We start from the raw sequence: 18,040 nt of genomic DNA, 5'->3' as shown, positions 1-18,040 counted from the left end.
AGTCTTCTGAGAAGAATATCAATAAAACAGATTCTGTGTCATAGAGTCATAGTCATAGAGATGTACAGCAGGGAAACAGACTCTTCGTCCAACCCGTCCGTGCCGACCAGATATCCCAACCCAATCTAGTCCCACCTGCCAGCAACCGGCCCATATCCCTCCAAACCCTTCCTATTCATATACCCATCAAAATGCCTTTTAAATGTTACAGTTGTATCAGCCTCCACTACTTCCTCTGGCAGCTGATTCCATACATGTACCACTCTCTGTATGAAAAAGTTGCTCTTTAGGTCTCTTTTATATCTTTTCCCTCTCACCCTAAACCTATGCCCTCTAGTTCTAGACTCCCTGACCCCAAGGAAAAGACTTTGCCTATTTATCTTATCCATGCCCCTCATAATTTTGTAAACCTCCATAAACCTCCCTCAACTTCCAACGCTCCAGGGAAAACAGCTCTAGCCTGTTCAGCCTCTCCCTATAGCTCAAATCCTCCAACCCTGGCAACATTCTTGTCAATCTTTTCTGAGCCCTTTCAAGTTTCACAATATCTTTCCGATATGAAGGAGACCAGAATTGCACGCAATATTTCAACAGTGGCCTAACCAATGTCCTCCTGTACAGCCGCAAAGTGACCTCCCAACTCCTGTACTCAATACTCTGACCAATAAAGGAAAGCATACCAAATGCTACCTTCACTATCCTATCTACCTGCGACTCCACTTTCAAGGAGCTATGAACCTGCACTCCAAGGTCTCTTTGTTCAGCAACACTCCCTAGGACCTTACCATTAAGTGTATAAGTCCTGCTAAGATTTGCTTTCCCAAAATGCAGCACCTCGCATTTATCTGAATTAAACTCCATCTGCCATTTCTCAGTCCATTGGCCCATCTGGTCAAGATCCTGTTGTAATCTGAGGTAACCTTCTTCACTGTCCACTACATCTCCAATTTTGGTGTCATCTGCAAACTTACTAACTGTACCTCTTATGCTCACATCTAAATCATTTATGTAAATGACAAAAAGTAGTGGACCCAGCACCGATCCTTGTGGCACTCCACTGGTCACAGGCCTCCAGTCTGAAAAACAACCCTCCACCACCCTCTGTCTTCTATCTTTGAGCCATTTCTGTATCCAAATGGCTAGTTCTCCCTGTATTCCATGAGGTCTAACCTTGCTCATCAATTTCCCATGGGGACCTTTGTCAAAAGCCTTACTGAAGTCCATATAGATCACACCTTCCCCTCTGCCCTCATCAATCCGCTTTGTTACTTCTTCAAAAAACTCAATCAAGCTTGTGGGACATGATTTCCGATGCACAAAGCCATGTTGACTATCCCTAATCATTTCTTGCCTTTCCAAATATATGTACATCCTGTCCCTCAGGATTCCCTCCAACAACCTGCCCACCACGAGGTCAGGCTCACTGGTCTATAGTTCCCTGGCTTGTCCTTACCACCCTTCTTAAACAGTGGCACCACGTTTGCCAACCCCCAGTCTTTGGGCACCTCACCTGTGATTATCAATGATACAAATATCTCAGCAAGAGGCCCAGCAATCACTTCTCTAGCTTCCCACAGAGGTCTAGGGTACACCTGATCAGGTTTTGGGGATTTATCCACCTTTATCCAGCACTTCCTCCTCTGTAATATGAACATTTTGTAAGGTGTCACTATTTATTTCCCTACAGACGAAATCTTCCATATTCTTTTCCATGGTAAATACTGATGCAAAATACTCATTTAATATCTCCCCCACTTTCTGCAGCTTCTCTAGTGGGTACATCCACATACTAAATCAGAAAACTTTCTTGTATGCACTTAACAAATTCCTCTTACAATCTTATTCTCCACAATCACCTAATGAAGGAGCAGTGCTCCGAAAGCTAGTGCTTCCAAATAAACCTGTTGGACTATAACCTAGTGTTGTGTGATTTTTAACTTTGTACACCCCATTCCAACACCGGTGTCTCCAAATCATCAATACTAAAAGTGTGGTAAAAGCAGGAGTAGATCTGATAAGAGTCCTAAAAGGAAATGTACACATGGGGATAGGAGACATGGCTGGTGTGATAAATGAATATTTGCATGTGTCTTTACCTGCAACACAGCTGATTCAATAATGTCCTTTAGGGAAGGAAACTGCTATTGTTTCTGGTCTGGCCTACACGTGACTCTAGACCCACAGCAATGTGGTTGACTCTTAACTGCCCTCTGGGCAATTAGTGATGGGCAATAATGCTGGCCCAGCCAGGGAGACCCTCATCCTGTGAATGAATTTTTTAAAAAGCTGATGCCCAGGGCCAGGATAATAGAGGAAGAAACCCTGTCAATGAAAGCATTTAAAATTGATAAAGAAGAGGTGTTGAATAAGTTCTTGGTATTTAACGCATCAAGCTCAGACATCACGCAAAGGATTTTGAAGGAAGTGAGAATGGAAACTGAAGAGGCACAGGAAATTATCTTTCAATTTCCCAGCAGAGCGAGTATTAGGTGAATAGCATCTATTTCTGGAGACGTTGACTTGGGAGAGGATGTTGCCGTTGGACTGGCTTTCTTGCTCCTGTATTTAGAGGATCTTGTGAAGGTGCAGATTCTGGTACGTCTGGAGGATTTTACAGTGCTACAATCAGCGTTAGGTCATTCAAGTTTCTGAAGTAAAAAGGGGCATGGAGGCTTCTACTACTCAGTGAAGCAGGTCCTCAGACTTCAAAACATATGAAGAAATACTTGGAAAATTGAAACTCTGTTCCAATCAGCTCCAACAGAACAACACCTTCCCCCATTGACTGAAATTAATAACAGGAGTGTGCAAAACTTAAACTTTTGCATAACTTAAGAAATATCTCTCCACAAAGACAGACACTGCTGACTAAATTCATCATCATTTTTAATGTGCCATCTTAGCCTTTGGTTAACTGAGGAAAACAGTGTTTCAGGCCCAGGATCTCAAACCCAAACTAAGGTAATGTACAAATAGGTATGAATGAGATATACAGATAGGCACATTTCCAATCTATGATACTTTCTTTTACTTCAAAAAATTGTTGCACTGGGTTGTGTTTAAACATTGTACTTTAAAATAAAGAGAATTCATTGTAGTTTTATATAAAGGCCAGAGACTCCATGAGATCAAGATTCATATTAAAGATGTATATTTAAGTCAGAAAGAAATGTTTGTTGGTTGTCTCAGCTTTCCATGTTGTCTAAACTTGATCAATAAGGGTTTATTGATTTATTCCACAGCCCATTAGCCAGATTAGTTTATTTTAAAATCAGCAGGAGACTTTGTGGATGCACACAGCAAGTGAGAGTAGGTAAAGCTGGTTATGAACAATTGTTGATTGGGAAGAAACACAAAAAGAGAAGAGCAAAGGACCCAGCTAGTCATAGTTTCAATGAACAGTTACGAGGTAATGTTTTTATTGAAGGCTAAAATGCTACATTCTGTAATTATGAATAATGTCAAAAGGGACAAGAAGGTAAATCAGCTGACAGCATGCAGAAACAAGAAATGAAATAGAAAGGTGCTGCTGCAGCACTTCAGTAGTTGCGACAGCTTCAGAGGTTTGGTTGCCACACAATATCCTGATAAAGAAAGCAATGTCATTTGTTCCATGCGCAATTACACACCCAGCCTTGGTATTCCTGATGAAAGGCTTTTGCCCGAAACATCGATTTTACTGCTCCTCGGATGCTGCCTGAACTGCTGTGTTTTTCCAGCACCACTCTAATCCACACCCAGGCTTGGACTATTTCATTTTTAAGTGGCTTCCAGCAATACTGGATGCCTGTTACTACAAAAGGATTACATTGCTCTCACATTATTACTGAACATGAGTATTTTCATCGACATTAGGTGCGTGCATCTGGGGAGATGCTGGCATTTATTTATGTTGGCAGATTTAACAGACAAGGATCTGGCATAATAGGTTACAGCTCAATTTTCCATTTCTCCCCAGTCCACTACCTCTACCGGTGGGTGGATGCAGATGAAACAAAATCCTGCTGCTGTCATCTCAGTTTTCATGCAAGTAAAAGTTATGAGGAGAGAAGGTTTCCAGCAGTCAAAGTTTTATTTGGCTGTCAGCAAGCAGCGAAATATAAACGCTGAACACATTTGACATGACACATCCTTCTGGGTATCTCTACAAACAGCATGAGATTTTCCCCTCAATGTGGGAAATTATAAATTCTTGAGGTTTGTCGCAGTGTGTTTACCAGGAAAGTGCTGTAAATTAAGCAAGGAGAATTTGACTCTTTCATGACATATGGAGTAGGAAATGTGAATGGAAAATATATGTTATATCTTCTTCAGGATATTTAAAAATGCATTCTTTTTTTTTATTACGAATCAGTGCTCTGGCACCCAACCATTTGAAATGTCTTTTCTGATGTTGATGTAGATTTCTGAGAGCGAAGGCAAATCTGTGAAAGCAAGAGTGTCCTCTAGTGTACAGCTACCTACTTGCAGGTTGCACATCCCCCAGTCCCATTTCAAATTCCCATTTCATATGAATCATTTGTTCAGGTTTGTGTCTTCTTAGGTCTCAAATGAACAGTGGAAAATACAAATTGAAACTTAAGGTGATGCATCTAACGACTACACAATAAAAGACGGCATGAAAGATACTATACCATGCATTACCCTGATCTGAGGATGCCTTTCTGTTAGAAGCATTGCAACAACTGATCACACAGAGAAAAAACTTTGACCGGCAGACAATTATACAAAAATAGAAGCTATCACAGCAACAGGGCAAGAACTAACAGGCAATTTGACTGTTTCTGGCCTTCAAGCAACTTTCTAATATCAGCAACATCGTAGTGAGATCTCCTATGATGTTGCTCTGCTGCCTTGTATAGACTTGAATATGTAAGCTTTGGGGGTGCATGGGGGGGATCTAAATAAGGTGTTTCAGATAATTATATGAGGTTCTTGAATAGAGAGAGAAAAAAGGAACTCCTCTGGTAGAGAGTCCAGAAATAGCTAGGGTATAATCTTAACATGCGAGATAGGCCTCTCAGTTGAAAACCACTTCTTGACAAAAAAGTCTTGTGAAAATTTCTTTTGTTAAGCTCCTGGAAATTCAACTGAAAATTTCAGAACTGAAATTGATCTTTTGGCATTCAGCAACGCTATGAGGGTTACAGAACCAATAGTGCAGGAGCTGGAGGCAGCAAGGACTCAGGCCCCCAATGTTTTTTTAAATTAAAATACTTCTTGGTGCAGGAGGAACAGATGCGTTCCTTGCAACCCTCAAGGACCATATGGGATTCACCTTTCAAGCATCTACCTCATCCCTATTCAATCTCTGAAATATGGATCTCTATACCCTTGCCCTGCATTGCTAGCGATAGTGCCACTCTCGACAGAAGTCAAAGATGGGAAATGAAAATAGAGACCAGGAGTTAACATCTCATGAGCATCATGCTCGGGGCAGGATGGAGGAGTTGTGGAGGGCAGTCTGTCATTTGCTATGGCCTTCCAATTCTTATACCCAACATAAATCAGACCATAATTGTTAGGGTTGTCCATTACACTATTCTTAGTGATTTAACATTCAAGGTGGACTTCTATAATTTTCTTTGATAATAACAAAGTATATTTTCTGTTAAGATATCATAGAAGAAGTTCCAACTAAATGGCTCTAAGAAATGAAGGTTAAAAACAAGCAGGTTCGATAGATATGTAAGGTGGATAGCAAGAGTTTCCAGATCTATCCAAAAAACCTAAGTATAAGTAAAATCAGTATTTGTCCTCTAGACAGTGAGAAGATAGAGTTAATGGTAAATGGTAAGGAAATAGATAAACATTTTGCTTCTCTCTTCACTACAGAGGATACAAAACTATCCCAGTAATACCTATAAATAAAGAGGTGGATTGGAGAGAAAAAAATAATAAATTTGCAACCACCAGGGAAGCAGTTTCTAGCAAACATTGATAGAGCTGACAGGTTCCTGAGTTGTGACAAGTGTGCGATTTATATTTGTCAATGTCAGTTCTTTTAAGAGTTTGGATTTCAAACTAGTGGCATGTGACTGCTGGCTTACTTTTGTGAAGTGGTTTAATTTTCCAAAATTCCTAGATTCTAGAAAGGTTACAGCAAACTAGAAAATAACATAGTGGGGTGGCACAGTGGCCTGGTGGTTACCACTGCTGCCTCACAGTGCCGGAGACCTGGGTTCAATTCCCACCTTTGGCAACTGTCTGTGTGGAGTTTGCATGTTCTCCCTGTGTCTGTGTGGGTTTCCTCTGGGTGCAATGGCTTCTTCCCACAGTCAAAAGATGGGCCAGTTAGGTGAATTGGCCATGCTAAATTGCCTCTCGTGTCAGGTGAAGTGGTAAATGAATGGGGTTGGGTGGTTTGCTCTTTGGAGGTCAGTGTGGACTTGCTAGGCCGAAGGCTGTAAGTAATCTAATAAACTTGTCATTTAGAAAGGAAGGGAGTTGGAAAACAGGAAGCGTTAGACCAGTTAGCTTGATATCTGATAGAGAATGTGTTGAGGTGAATTATTAAGGTACAGCTGCACAATTGGAAGCTTCAAGTTGATCATGAAGTGTTAGCATGGTTTTGTAAAAGGAAAATAATGTTTAACAAATTTATTGGAGCTCTTTGAAGGAGTAATATGTGATGCAGATAAAGAGAAGCCCACATATTACACTTGGATTTCCAGAAGGCATTTAACAGGGTGCTGCATAAAAGGATATTGCACAAATTAGGAGCTTATGTGAATAGTGAATGAGAGTCGAGCAAGAAAATCCCATTAGATTAACAGAAGCCTCCAGCTACCAGTGGACTCAGGTCATTGCTCAGCTTCCAGCGTGAACTGCAGGACTGCTGCACACTTTGCTTCACAGAAACCTGGCTCAACCCATCCGTTCCTGACTGCACTTCAGGCTGATGGTTTTTCTATCCATCATATGGACTGTACAGCGTCCTTATGTAAGACAAAGGGTAGAGGCATTTGCTTTTTAATCAACATGGACATTGCAACCTTGGGCAGCCATTGCTTCCCAAACCTTAAATTCCTCACCATCAAATGCCGCCCCTTCTATCTACCACAGGAATTTACTGCTGCTATACTAACTGCTGTGTACATACCGCAAGCAAAGGTTGAGGAAGCTCTGGATGTGCTGTACTCCACCACTAACACCCTGAAGACGGAACACCCCAAGGTCCTGTTTATTGTAACTGGTGACTTCAATCAGGCCAATCTAAGGAAGGTGTTGCTCAAGTACCTTTACCTATCCAAGCAGAGGCCCAAATATTTTACACCACTTCTACATTACTGTGAAAGATGCCTACTGCTCCATCCCCTTCCCTCATTTCGGGAACTCCGACCATAATGCCTTGTTCCTTCTCCCAGCTTACAGGAAAAGGTTCAAGCAGGAGGTCTCCTCGCCAATACAGGTCCTGTGCTGGTCAGAGGAAGCAGAGGATCAACTCTGGTGCGGTCTGGAATCAGCTGATTGGGCCATGTTCAAACAGTCCGCAGGTACCTTAGAAAAGTATGTCATCACCGTCACAGACTTTACCAGAAAGCATGTGGAAGGCTACATACCCAGTTCCCCAAGACAAAACCCTGGATGAGTCAGGACATACAGAACATGCTAAAAACTAGGTGTGAGGCCCTCAGATCAGGAGACCCACTCAAATATAAGGAATCCAAGTATGACCTTTGCAGAGCCATTAAGACAGCCAAGAACCAATACTGATCCAAACTGGAGACCCAGACAGATACCCGGCGACTATGGCAAGGACTAAATAACATCACAGGTTCTAAAAAGAGGCTGTGCAAGAGAGCAGATGATGACACATCCCTCCCAGATCGTCTCAATGCCTTCTATGCTATGAATTTCGGTGGAGAGGTAACACCTATTCCAACAAGTCCTGACGAACTTATCCCAACAGTCACTGCATCAGAGGTCAGATCAGTTTTCCTACATGTGAATCCAAGGAAAGTGATGGGACCAGACAGAGTATCAAGCCGTGCATTCAGGGCATGCCCATATCTGCTAGCAGAGGTCTTCTTGGACATCTTCAACCTCTCCCTGCATCAGGCCACTGTCCCTGCCTGTTTCAAGAGGGCCAACATCATCCCTGTGCCTAAGAAGGCCCATGCAGCATGTCTCAATGACTACCGCCCAGTGGCCCTAACTTCAGTGATCATGAAGTGCTTTGAAAGGCTGGTCATGGCATTAATCAACTCTAGCTTCCCCACCACTCTTGACCCACTCCAATTTGCCTATCAGACCAACAGATCCACATCAGATGCCATATCACTTGTCCTTCACTCCTCCCTAGAACATCTTTACACAAAGAACAGCTACGTAAGAATCCTACTCATTGACTACAATTTAGCCTATTATCCCCTCGAGATTGATTACTAAACTTAATGCTCTCGGACTAAGCCCCACTCTCTGCAACTGAATCCTCAGTTTCCTGACCCGCAGGCCACAATCAGTGAAGATTGGGAACAATATTTCATCCTCACTAACACTCAACACTGGAGCCCTCCAGGGGTGTGTACTCAGCTCCCTACTGTACTCACTATATACCCATGACTGCATCACTAAATACCAGACTAATGCCATTTACAAGTTCACTGATAACTCCACCATAGTCAGTCGAATCTCAGATGGCGATGAAACAGATTACAGACAAGAGGTGGAAGATCTACAAAAATGGTGCACCGAGAACAACCGAGCTCTCAATGTCAGCAAAGCCAAGGAACTCATTATTGACGTTCAACGTTTGTTACTCATGTCCCCCTACCCATTAACAGTACAGAGGTGGAATGAGTGGAGAGTGTCAAGCTCCTGGGAATGGTCATCCACAACAAGCTTTCTTGGACTCTTCATGTGGACTCACTGGTTACAAAGGCCCAACAATGTCTCTTCTTTCTCAGGTATCTGAGGAAAGTTTGGCATGAAGGCGAATAGCCTTGCCAACTTTTATAGGTGGGCCATCAAGAGCATTCTGTCTGGATGTATCACTACCTGGTATGGCAACTGTACCATTCAAGATCGGAGATGGTTACAGAGAGTGATGAACTCGGCCCGGACAACCTCCCATCTATAAAATCCATTTACCAGGTCCACTGTCAAGGAAAGGCCACAGGCATTCTCAAAGATTTATCCCACCCTGGCAATGTTTTTCTACAGCCTCTACCATCGGGGAGAAGATACAGAAGCCTGAACACACGCACCAGCTAGTTTCGCAACAGTTTCTACCCTACTGTTGTTAGAATACTGAATGGTCTCACAAACACTTAACATTTGCCTGTACCTGTGTTTTTGTTTTTGCCGCTCTTTACCTATTATTTATTTATCTATGCTACTTAACTCTTTGACCTGTCCGTATTGCTCACAAAACAAAGCTTGTCACTGTGCCTCAGTATACGTGACAGTAAATTCAATTCAGTTCAATGCAATTCAATTCCTGCCCTAGGTGTCAAGAGGAGATAAATTCAGCCCACTTTATCATAAATGTTCTAAAAAAAATTGGCGTCTAAGCCAATTGATCAAGTATTTTTGTGGACTAACTTTATTTAAGGCAAAACAAACACCTTTCATTTATAAGGTATTTTTAAACAGAGCAAAATCCCATGAAATGCTTCACAAGTGCATTATCACACAGAATTATACAGAATAGAATAGCAATAAAATAGAACAGCATTTTATTGTCACACATTACAAAAAGAAGCAGTTAAAAGTTTGATAAGTCGCCATACTACAATACCTGTATTTATAACCAAAATCATAGATAAGAAGCAGAAAGTAAAAATTAAGAGAGAGTTCAGCTCAGATCGATTTCACTTCAGGGAAAGTCGATTAAGATGATGAATGCTGGAATATGAGGAAGCTGCTACTGGGGAGGGCCTCCACACCGATGAGACCTCCATGCCAGGACAAGACCATCAAACCTGGAGACTACCATGCCAACCCTAGGCTGCCCATCCAGGACAAAGCTGGCACAACAGGACACCACTGCTCCAGGCTGGAATACAAGACTTCCATGCCAGGATGAGATCTCAATGCTACATGTCGGCACAAGATCTCCAATCTGGGACTGGATAAGATTGTGCAGTTGGAATACTCGGAAGTGCCTGCCAAAGAAGATGTCCACACTAAAGAAGCCTCCACACTGGGACAAGTCGGCCAAACCTAGAGACCACCACGCCAAACTGAGACTGCCCCTCCAGATGAGGCCGCCACAATGGGAGACTGTCAGACTAAGCTGAGACCACCACACTGAGCTGGAAAGCTCCTCCTCACTGGGCCTGGGCCAGGAGAACTTAAAAATGTGAGCTGGAAAAGCGCAGCAGGTCAGGCAGCATCAAAGGAGAAGGAGAATCGATATTTCGGGCATAAACGTCGATTCTCCTTCTCCTTTGATGCTGCCTGACCTGCTGCGCTTTTCCAGCATCACATTTTTAAGCATCTGCAGTCCTCACTTTCTCTGGGCCAGGAGAAGACTCCTTCCACCGAAGAAGTTAAAAAGGGTAAGATAATAAATGGAAACATTGAGCCAAAGCAGAGAAAGTGAAAAGTCGTTGGAGTAGACAATCTCTGATGCTACTACACAGCCATCATCTTGCTTCTATACTGTTTGTTGCACAGGAGATATTAGAGTTGCTTACCAAAGCTTGTGGTCAAGGGGGTAAATTTTACTGTAACTGTAAAGGTACAAATTGAAGAAAAAGATTAGGGAGGGAAATCTAGGGTTTATGAAATTGGTTGATGAAGGATGCTAGTGGTGGAGTGATTAAAATCAGGGATATGCAACAGATCAGAATTTGAGGAACATAGGTATTTCAAAAAGCTATGGGGCCGAAAGGACTTACAGTTAAGGAGGGGTAAATCACTGGAAAACAAGGATTAGCATTTTAAACTCAAAATATTTTCCTAAGAAGGTCAACAATTAGTATCTTTTTAAAAAACTATTCAGAAGTGCAGGCTGTATTGCAATGGGTCTGCCCACTAAACTCTTTCTTTGCCTTAATTTTTCCATATTATACATGTTTCTTTTCAATCAGTAAATGCAGACAAAATCATTTTTTTTATCAGTTCAAGTGAAATGCTTACCTTGCTGTGTACACATGCAAAATGATAGTGTACTGGCTTAATATTTCTCAACAAACTGGACAGATAAAGAATGTCTGAAAGCCATTGAGTCCTACACTTTCATACATGCCAGCAAGCTATGTGATCAAAAACCTTCTTCAGTACAGACCCCCCCCCCCTTACACCTTCCATGGGACCCAGTCTACTGAGGACAGAATAACATTAACATTTTTATTGAAGCAGATGTAACTGCATTTCTGAAGCCTAATTTACTTCTCATCAATGTATTTTCAAATCTGTTGATTCTCTAGTACTATCTACTACCATCTCACAAATCACATCAACTGGGAATGTATGCTTTTATATAGAAAATGTCAGGTGAAAAAGCAAAGAATTTATCTCACTAGTTCAAATGTCAAACTTATGTTGCTCAATGTGAGTTAAATCTTCACCAACCCTCTTCAATAGACACATTTGTAATTGAAATTATCTTCAGAACTGGAGTTATGCCAAACATATGTTTCTTTTAAATAAGCAAAGAACCCAAACATATGTTCAGAATATAGTTCCATGGTGTTACGAATATCAACTTGCACCAAAGCACCTGGTCAAGTAGATGAACTATCTCTATTCCTCTCTCACCATGCCATAACATATACAAAACTTAATGAATTGAGGTATCCAATCTCAATTTTACAAAGTTACTCACTTTCAAGCAATTCCATAAAGAGCATTACAAATGAGACATTCCATCTGGCCATGAGCAGAGTAGGATAGTGCATGGAGATCAAGACTTAAATCTACAATCTCCCACACAACAATTTTAGATCAGCCAAATGATCCCAGCTGATGATATTACTCAACATGTCAGTTCCCAAACTGCAATCTAGTTTGATAGATGATATTCTGTTTTGTTTGGTTTTCACAGAAATGCCAAGACACAATGCTGCAGATTTGATTTTAACAATAAAACAGGAGTATGTTACACAAAACAAACAGAGAATACATTAAATAAACAGCCTATTTATTTATAATAAAAAGTATTAGAAAAACACCTCAGATTAAGCATCTGTGAAAAGAGAAACTGCATTAATGATTCCTCAGCACATTTTGTTTTTACTTCAGATCTTTAGCATTCCCATTCTTTTGTTTTAATTTACATATAGTAAATGTTTTGGGATTTAAAAACTGCATTCCTTTGCAGTTCTCATGTCAGAGAGACAACTTCCTTCTCTATCACACAGAGTTATAATTAACAGATGCTTCCATTCCCATCCCTATGGATCTGATAGCTCCTTCCTTGAGCCTTCATATAACTCAGTATAGAATTTCTCAGCTTCAAAAAAATCTCTTCAGGGTTTTAACCAAACACCACTAATCTGGAATTTGTATCTTAAACTGAGGTAATCAATTTCTTGACAATTCTAAACTATCTTCAGACATAACTGTTTTACACACTCATCTCCAGCTAAGATGTCTGCAATAACAGAAACTAAAAAAGCTTTCTTCAATTTATGGATGGTTTCCCTAAATCCAAAAAAAAAATCCATTCCAGAATGTTCTACCTGAAGACAATGCACAATTATTTTACTTAGTTTATTCATAAAATTCACATAAGGAAGGCAGACATGTATTACTCGCCAGGAATTCGCCCTGCCAAATAGTTTTTTAAAGAAATCACTATGGCTATAGAAATACAGGTTAATCATTAAACCTTATCATAATACTACGACCTCAAATGACATTACCACTGGACACATCAGATCCCAGACTCAGATCCGGTATGACAGATCATATATCATTTTTTGGGGGGTTTTAATTAAGTTGTTTCCCATAGAAACTTAAGCATACAATCTGCAGATTTAGTTTGCAAGTTTTTTTTCCACAAAACAAATTAACATAAAATAGAACAAACCAAAATATTTATGTATAACAAATGCTTAAAGATTTTGAAAAATACATTAAAAATGCAATTTCATTAATCCAATCACCGCACCAAAATGCTCCCCTATTGCTATATTTACCATTTGTCTGCCTACATTCCTTAAGAGTAGGTCTAACACCAGTCCCTTTCTCACAGGACTTTCTATGTGCTAGTGTAGAAAGATTTCCTAGGCACATTGTAAGAATTCTGCCTTCTCTAAGCCTCTCATACTTTGCCTACCCCAAAGTATACTGTAGAAGCTGAACGCCTCTATTATTGTTACCCTTTTTTTGAGCACTTCACTGATATTTGCCTACATGTCTATCTTCATACCTGTCCTACACTGTTTGGAGGTCTATAATACAATCTAGCAAAGTGAATGCCCCTTTTTACTCTTTAAGTTCGACCCCATGACCTTATTTGAGGAAACCCTCTAATATATCATCCTTCTTTTTTTGCAGTGACAAAGTCTTGGGTCAATATTATGACACCACCTCCTCTTTTATATCTCCCCTTTCTTGCTCAATGACTCTATACTATGGAATATTGAACTGCCAGCCCTGCCCCTACCTCAGTCATGGCTCTGTGGTGTCAGATCCTGATGTATTAACTCTTCATTGCAAGTTACTGGTTAAGTCACAGATCATATAAGTATTCTTTTCAAAAGAAAAAAGAAGTCTCGCCCTTAACTCAAGAAGAGAGTTTTCTGAAATGGATAAAATAAACTGGGTCATTTCTTAGAACATAGAACATAGAACAATACAGCGCAGTACAGGCCCTTCGGCCCTCGATGTTGCGCCGATCAAAGCCCACCTAACCTACACTAACCCACTATCCTCCATATACCTATCCAATGCCCGCTTAAATACCCATAAAGAGGGAGAGTCCACTACTGCTACTGGCAAAGCACTTCTTAGCCAACTTCCCTCTAACTGAGCTTGCCCCTAGCAGAGTCCCCTCCAACTGAACTTGATAAAAAAAAACCTCTCTAAGCCAGTCACTGTTCAAAACAATCCCAGCTATTTACAGCAGAGTCTAGAGCAAAGCCTTTAGCTATCACTAGTCACATTTTTTTGCAGGAAGTCTTGCTTTTTTAAAAATACCCAATGTCCGCACTGAACTTCAAGAGATCTCTTTTAAAGAACACCAGGTGCATGAAAATAAATTCATTTTCCATAATCCTTCAATATTTAAATTCCAAAAAAATGTTAAACATAAAGCATCTTTGTAACACGAGCAAAAGGATTGAGGATATTTCTGTTTAATCTAAAACTAATGGAAGAAACTGACAGTGTAATGCACTGGAGCATGTCTTGTCTTGATTGTCTCATCATGATAATAGCATGGGAAGGGCATTATTGCTGAAGATCACAGGGAATATGTTTATTAATTCAGACTAAAATCATCCTTTCCATATTAAAGTCAACATCCAGTCACCATCTATGTCTATTTTGCATAACTGTTCAGTAGCACATAATACAATCTTGTCAGCCAACTTAAGGAAGAATTTATTTGTTCTATCCTAAGTCACATTATTAAATATTTTAAATAGTGCTTAAATCAATTATGTAAAAGCTGAATTACTTAGAGTTGCGACATCCTGAAAACATTAAGCAAATGCTCACCAAAGGTATTTCATGATGGAAAATACGCATTTATGAGGTTGGATTTGAGAGAATTCATACATTCAAACGTCTTCTGAGCTGACTTTAGTGTGACAAAAGAACTAAGAATGGCGTTGTTATTTTTAAACATTTCCAGAAACAGAATTTACGACAGAGGTGTAATCTTCACTAGTTATCCTCACACAGCATGTGATATACCATCAATGCAAAAGTCACCTTTATTGTCCAATTTTAATTTTTTTTAAAGTAAGATATTCAGTTCAATGGCATGTGTATTAATCAGACATAACCAGTAAACGAAACATGAAATTGAAGATTTAATGGAGAAACCGTACAAATGCAAAAACCCAGTGGATGTTTTGTGAAAAATGCACTTCTGACACTGAAAAGACACCATTCGACTTCTACATTATGTTCCTAGACCCTCGATAATATTCAGGGCACAGGACCATACAGGTGGCTTCTTAGGACCACATTTCTTTTCATTTATGCTTAATTGGAACAAATATTATTAATCAATCTTTGCAGAGATGTGATAATATATGGCTGATAGTAAGTAAGACTTGAACCAAGGTCTTCTGGCTCAAGATGGGAATGCTACCACTGCACTATACATTATTAGAAACAAAAGTAAAGCAAATTAAATTACCTATAGGAAATCATTTAAAGTTAAACTTGCTTCTCTCAGATTAGCTTTTCATCATTCACTGTGCCTGAGGGATACTCACTGATAAGTGCTGTTACTATGTCCTCCATGTTCTCTAAGAAGCTGCTGAGATGCTGTGTGAAGTTGACGTGTGGAGATGTAATTTGTGAAACCACTGCTGCAGCTTCTGCACGAGTGGCTTCAGAATTTCTTTCATTAGTGAGGAGATCAGCCAAGCACAGCACACCACCCACCTGAAAGATAAAGACAATCAAGAAATAATTAAAAAGTGCACATGTTAAGCCACACTCAGTACTCCATTTTTCAACGGTCACAGCAGAGAGTAATAGAGTTGACTGTTCAAACCCACATACAGCTTTTATTAACTCTGAAAGGACATAGTTAGTAGGAATTGGAACATAGAAATACACAGAAGGCTGCGCAATAGAGTGCATCTTGATTTTCACTACTGGACATTGTCTGAAAGCTAAACACGAATGATGGACTAAAAAGGCTGGTTCACATATACAATCCTAAAAAATCTACAAAGATATTATGATAGTAGGTGAATAGATCAAGCATCTGTTGTAAGAATAAATGTGCCCATAATTCAAGAATATTTACTACTAATCCATCAGATTCACTCGAAATCCACAAAAGCAGGAAAGGTACAGAGGAAAGCAGTAGGCTATTCAAGCTCTCAGAATGTCCCACTACTGTAATAGAGCTCAATCCCACTGCCCGCTTCTGCTCCAGATCTCTAAACACTCTTACCTAAATATAGCCTTTCAAAGTCAATGTTCAAAATTTCAATCAATATATTATTCGCTTAAGCTTCTGGAGAAAGGTGTTCCAGATTGCCACCACTTTATATGTGGAAGAGTCCTGTCTGATTTCACTTCGACGTATAGTTCACTCAGAATGAAGTAAATGGGCGGGGAGGGGAACGGTTTAAAGTGTGGCTTCGGTAGGGTTTTAAAAAGCACCAGAGAGGTAGCCTTTGTTGGAACCGCAGGAGATGGGGGAGTATTTTGCATCAGTGTTTACTGTGGAAAAGGACATAGAAGATACAGAATGTAGGGAAATAGATGGTGACATCTTGAAAAACATCCATATTACAAAGGAGGAAGTGCCTAGGTTTCTGCCAGATACTGGTTTGTTGTACTCTCGAACTCTATGGGAAGCTAGGGAAATGATTGCTGGGCCTCTTGCTGAGATATTTGTATCATCGATAGTCTAGAAAGACTATCAGTGATACAAATATCATCGATAGTCTGGAAGAGTAGAGGTTGGCTAACATGGTGCCACTATTTAAGAAAGGTGATAAACAAAAGCCAGGGAACTATAGACCGGTGAGCCTGACGTCGGTGGTGGGCAAGTTGTTGAAGGGAATCCTGACAGATGATGTACATGTATTTGGAAAGGTAAGGGCTGATTAGGGCTAGTCAACATGGCTTTGTGCGAGGGAAATCGTGTCTCACAAACTTGATTGAGGCTTTTGAAGAAGTAACAAAGGGGATTGATGAGAGCAGAGCAGTAGATGTGATCTATTTGGACTTCAGTAGGCGTCCGAGAAGGTTCCCCATGGGAGACTGGTTAGCAAGGTTAGATCTCATGGAAAACATGGAGAACTAGCCATTTGGATATGGAACTGGCTCAAAGGTAAAAAAACCGAGGGTGGTGGTGAATTGTTGCTTTTCAGACTGGAGGCCTGTGAGCAGTGGAGTGCCACAAGGATTGGTGCTGGGTCCCCTATTTTTTGTCATTTATATAAATGATTTGGATGTGAGCTTAAGAGGTGTAGTTAGTAAGTTTGCAGATGACACCAAAATTGGAAGTGTAGTGTAGGTTACCTCAGATTGCAACAGGATATTGATCCAATTAACCAATGGGCTGAGAAGTGGCAGATGGAGCTTAATTTAGATAAATGCGAGGTGCTGCATTTTGGAAAAGTAAATCTTAGCAGGACTTATACACTTAATGGTAAGGTCCTAGGGAGTGTTGCTGAACAAAGAGACCTTGGAGTGCAGGTTCATAGCTCCTTGAAAGTAGAGTCACACATAGATAGGATAGCAAAGAAGGCATTTGGTATGTTTTCCTTTATTGGTCAGAGTATTGAGTACAGGAGTTGGGAGGTCATGTTGCGGCTGTACAGGACATTAGTTAGGCCACTGTTGGAATATTGCGTGCAATTCTGGTCTCCTCCCTACCGGAAAGATGTTGTGAAACTTGAAAGTGTTCAGAAAACATTGACAAGGCTGTTGCCAGGGTTGGAGGATTTGAGCTACAGGGATAGGTTGAATAGGCTAGGGCTGTTTTTCCTGGAGAGTTGGAGGCTGAGGAGTGACCTTATAGAGGTTCATAAAATCATGAGGGGCATGGATAAGGTAAACAGACAAAGTATTTTCTCTGGGGTGAGGGAGTCCAGAACTAGAGTGCATAGGTTTAGGGTGAGAGGGGAAAGATATAAAAGAGCCTAAGGGGCAACCTTTTCACGCAGAGGGTAGTATGTGTGTGGAATGGGCTGTCAGAGGCAGTGGTAGAGGCTGGTACAATAGCAACAATTAAAAGGCATTTGGATGGGTATATGAATAGGAAGGGTTTGGAGGGATATGGGCTGGGTGCTGGCAGGTGGGACTAGATTAGGTTGAGATATCTGGTTGGCATGGACGAATTGGACTGAAGGGTGTGTTTCCATGCTGTACATCCCTATGACTCTGTGACTTGGGTGCCTGCTCAGTCTTAAATGCCGTAGTGGGCGGCACGGTGGCACAGTGG

At 40.7% G+C, this 18,040-nt stretch overlaps 1 protein-coding gene across 1 annotated transcript in view; it reads right to left on the bottom strand.

Annotated features, from left to right (window-relative positions):
- Window positions 1–18,040, bottom strand: part of LOC140493662 (protein inscuteable homolog) — a 422,044-nt gene that overhangs the window by 47,124 nt on the left and 356,880 nt on the right. Inside the window, exon 8 of the mRNA XM_072592362.1 lies at window positions 15,345–15,516. Coding sequence (XP_072448463.1) covers window positions 15,345–15,516 — 172 coding nt within the window. The remainder of the gene's footprint in view (window positions 1–15,344; window positions 15,517–18,040) is intronic.

This window comes from Chiloscyllium punctatum, chromosome 22 (genome assembly GCF_047496795.1).
Source record: "Chiloscyllium punctatum isolate Juve2018m chromosome 22, sChiPun1.3, whole genome shotgun sequence".
Taxonomy (NCBI): Eukaryota; Metazoa; Chordata; class Chondrichthyes; order Orectolobiformes; family Hemiscylliidae; genus Chiloscyllium; species Chiloscyllium punctatum.
This window is presented reverse-complemented; position numbering and strand designations above follow the sequence as displayed.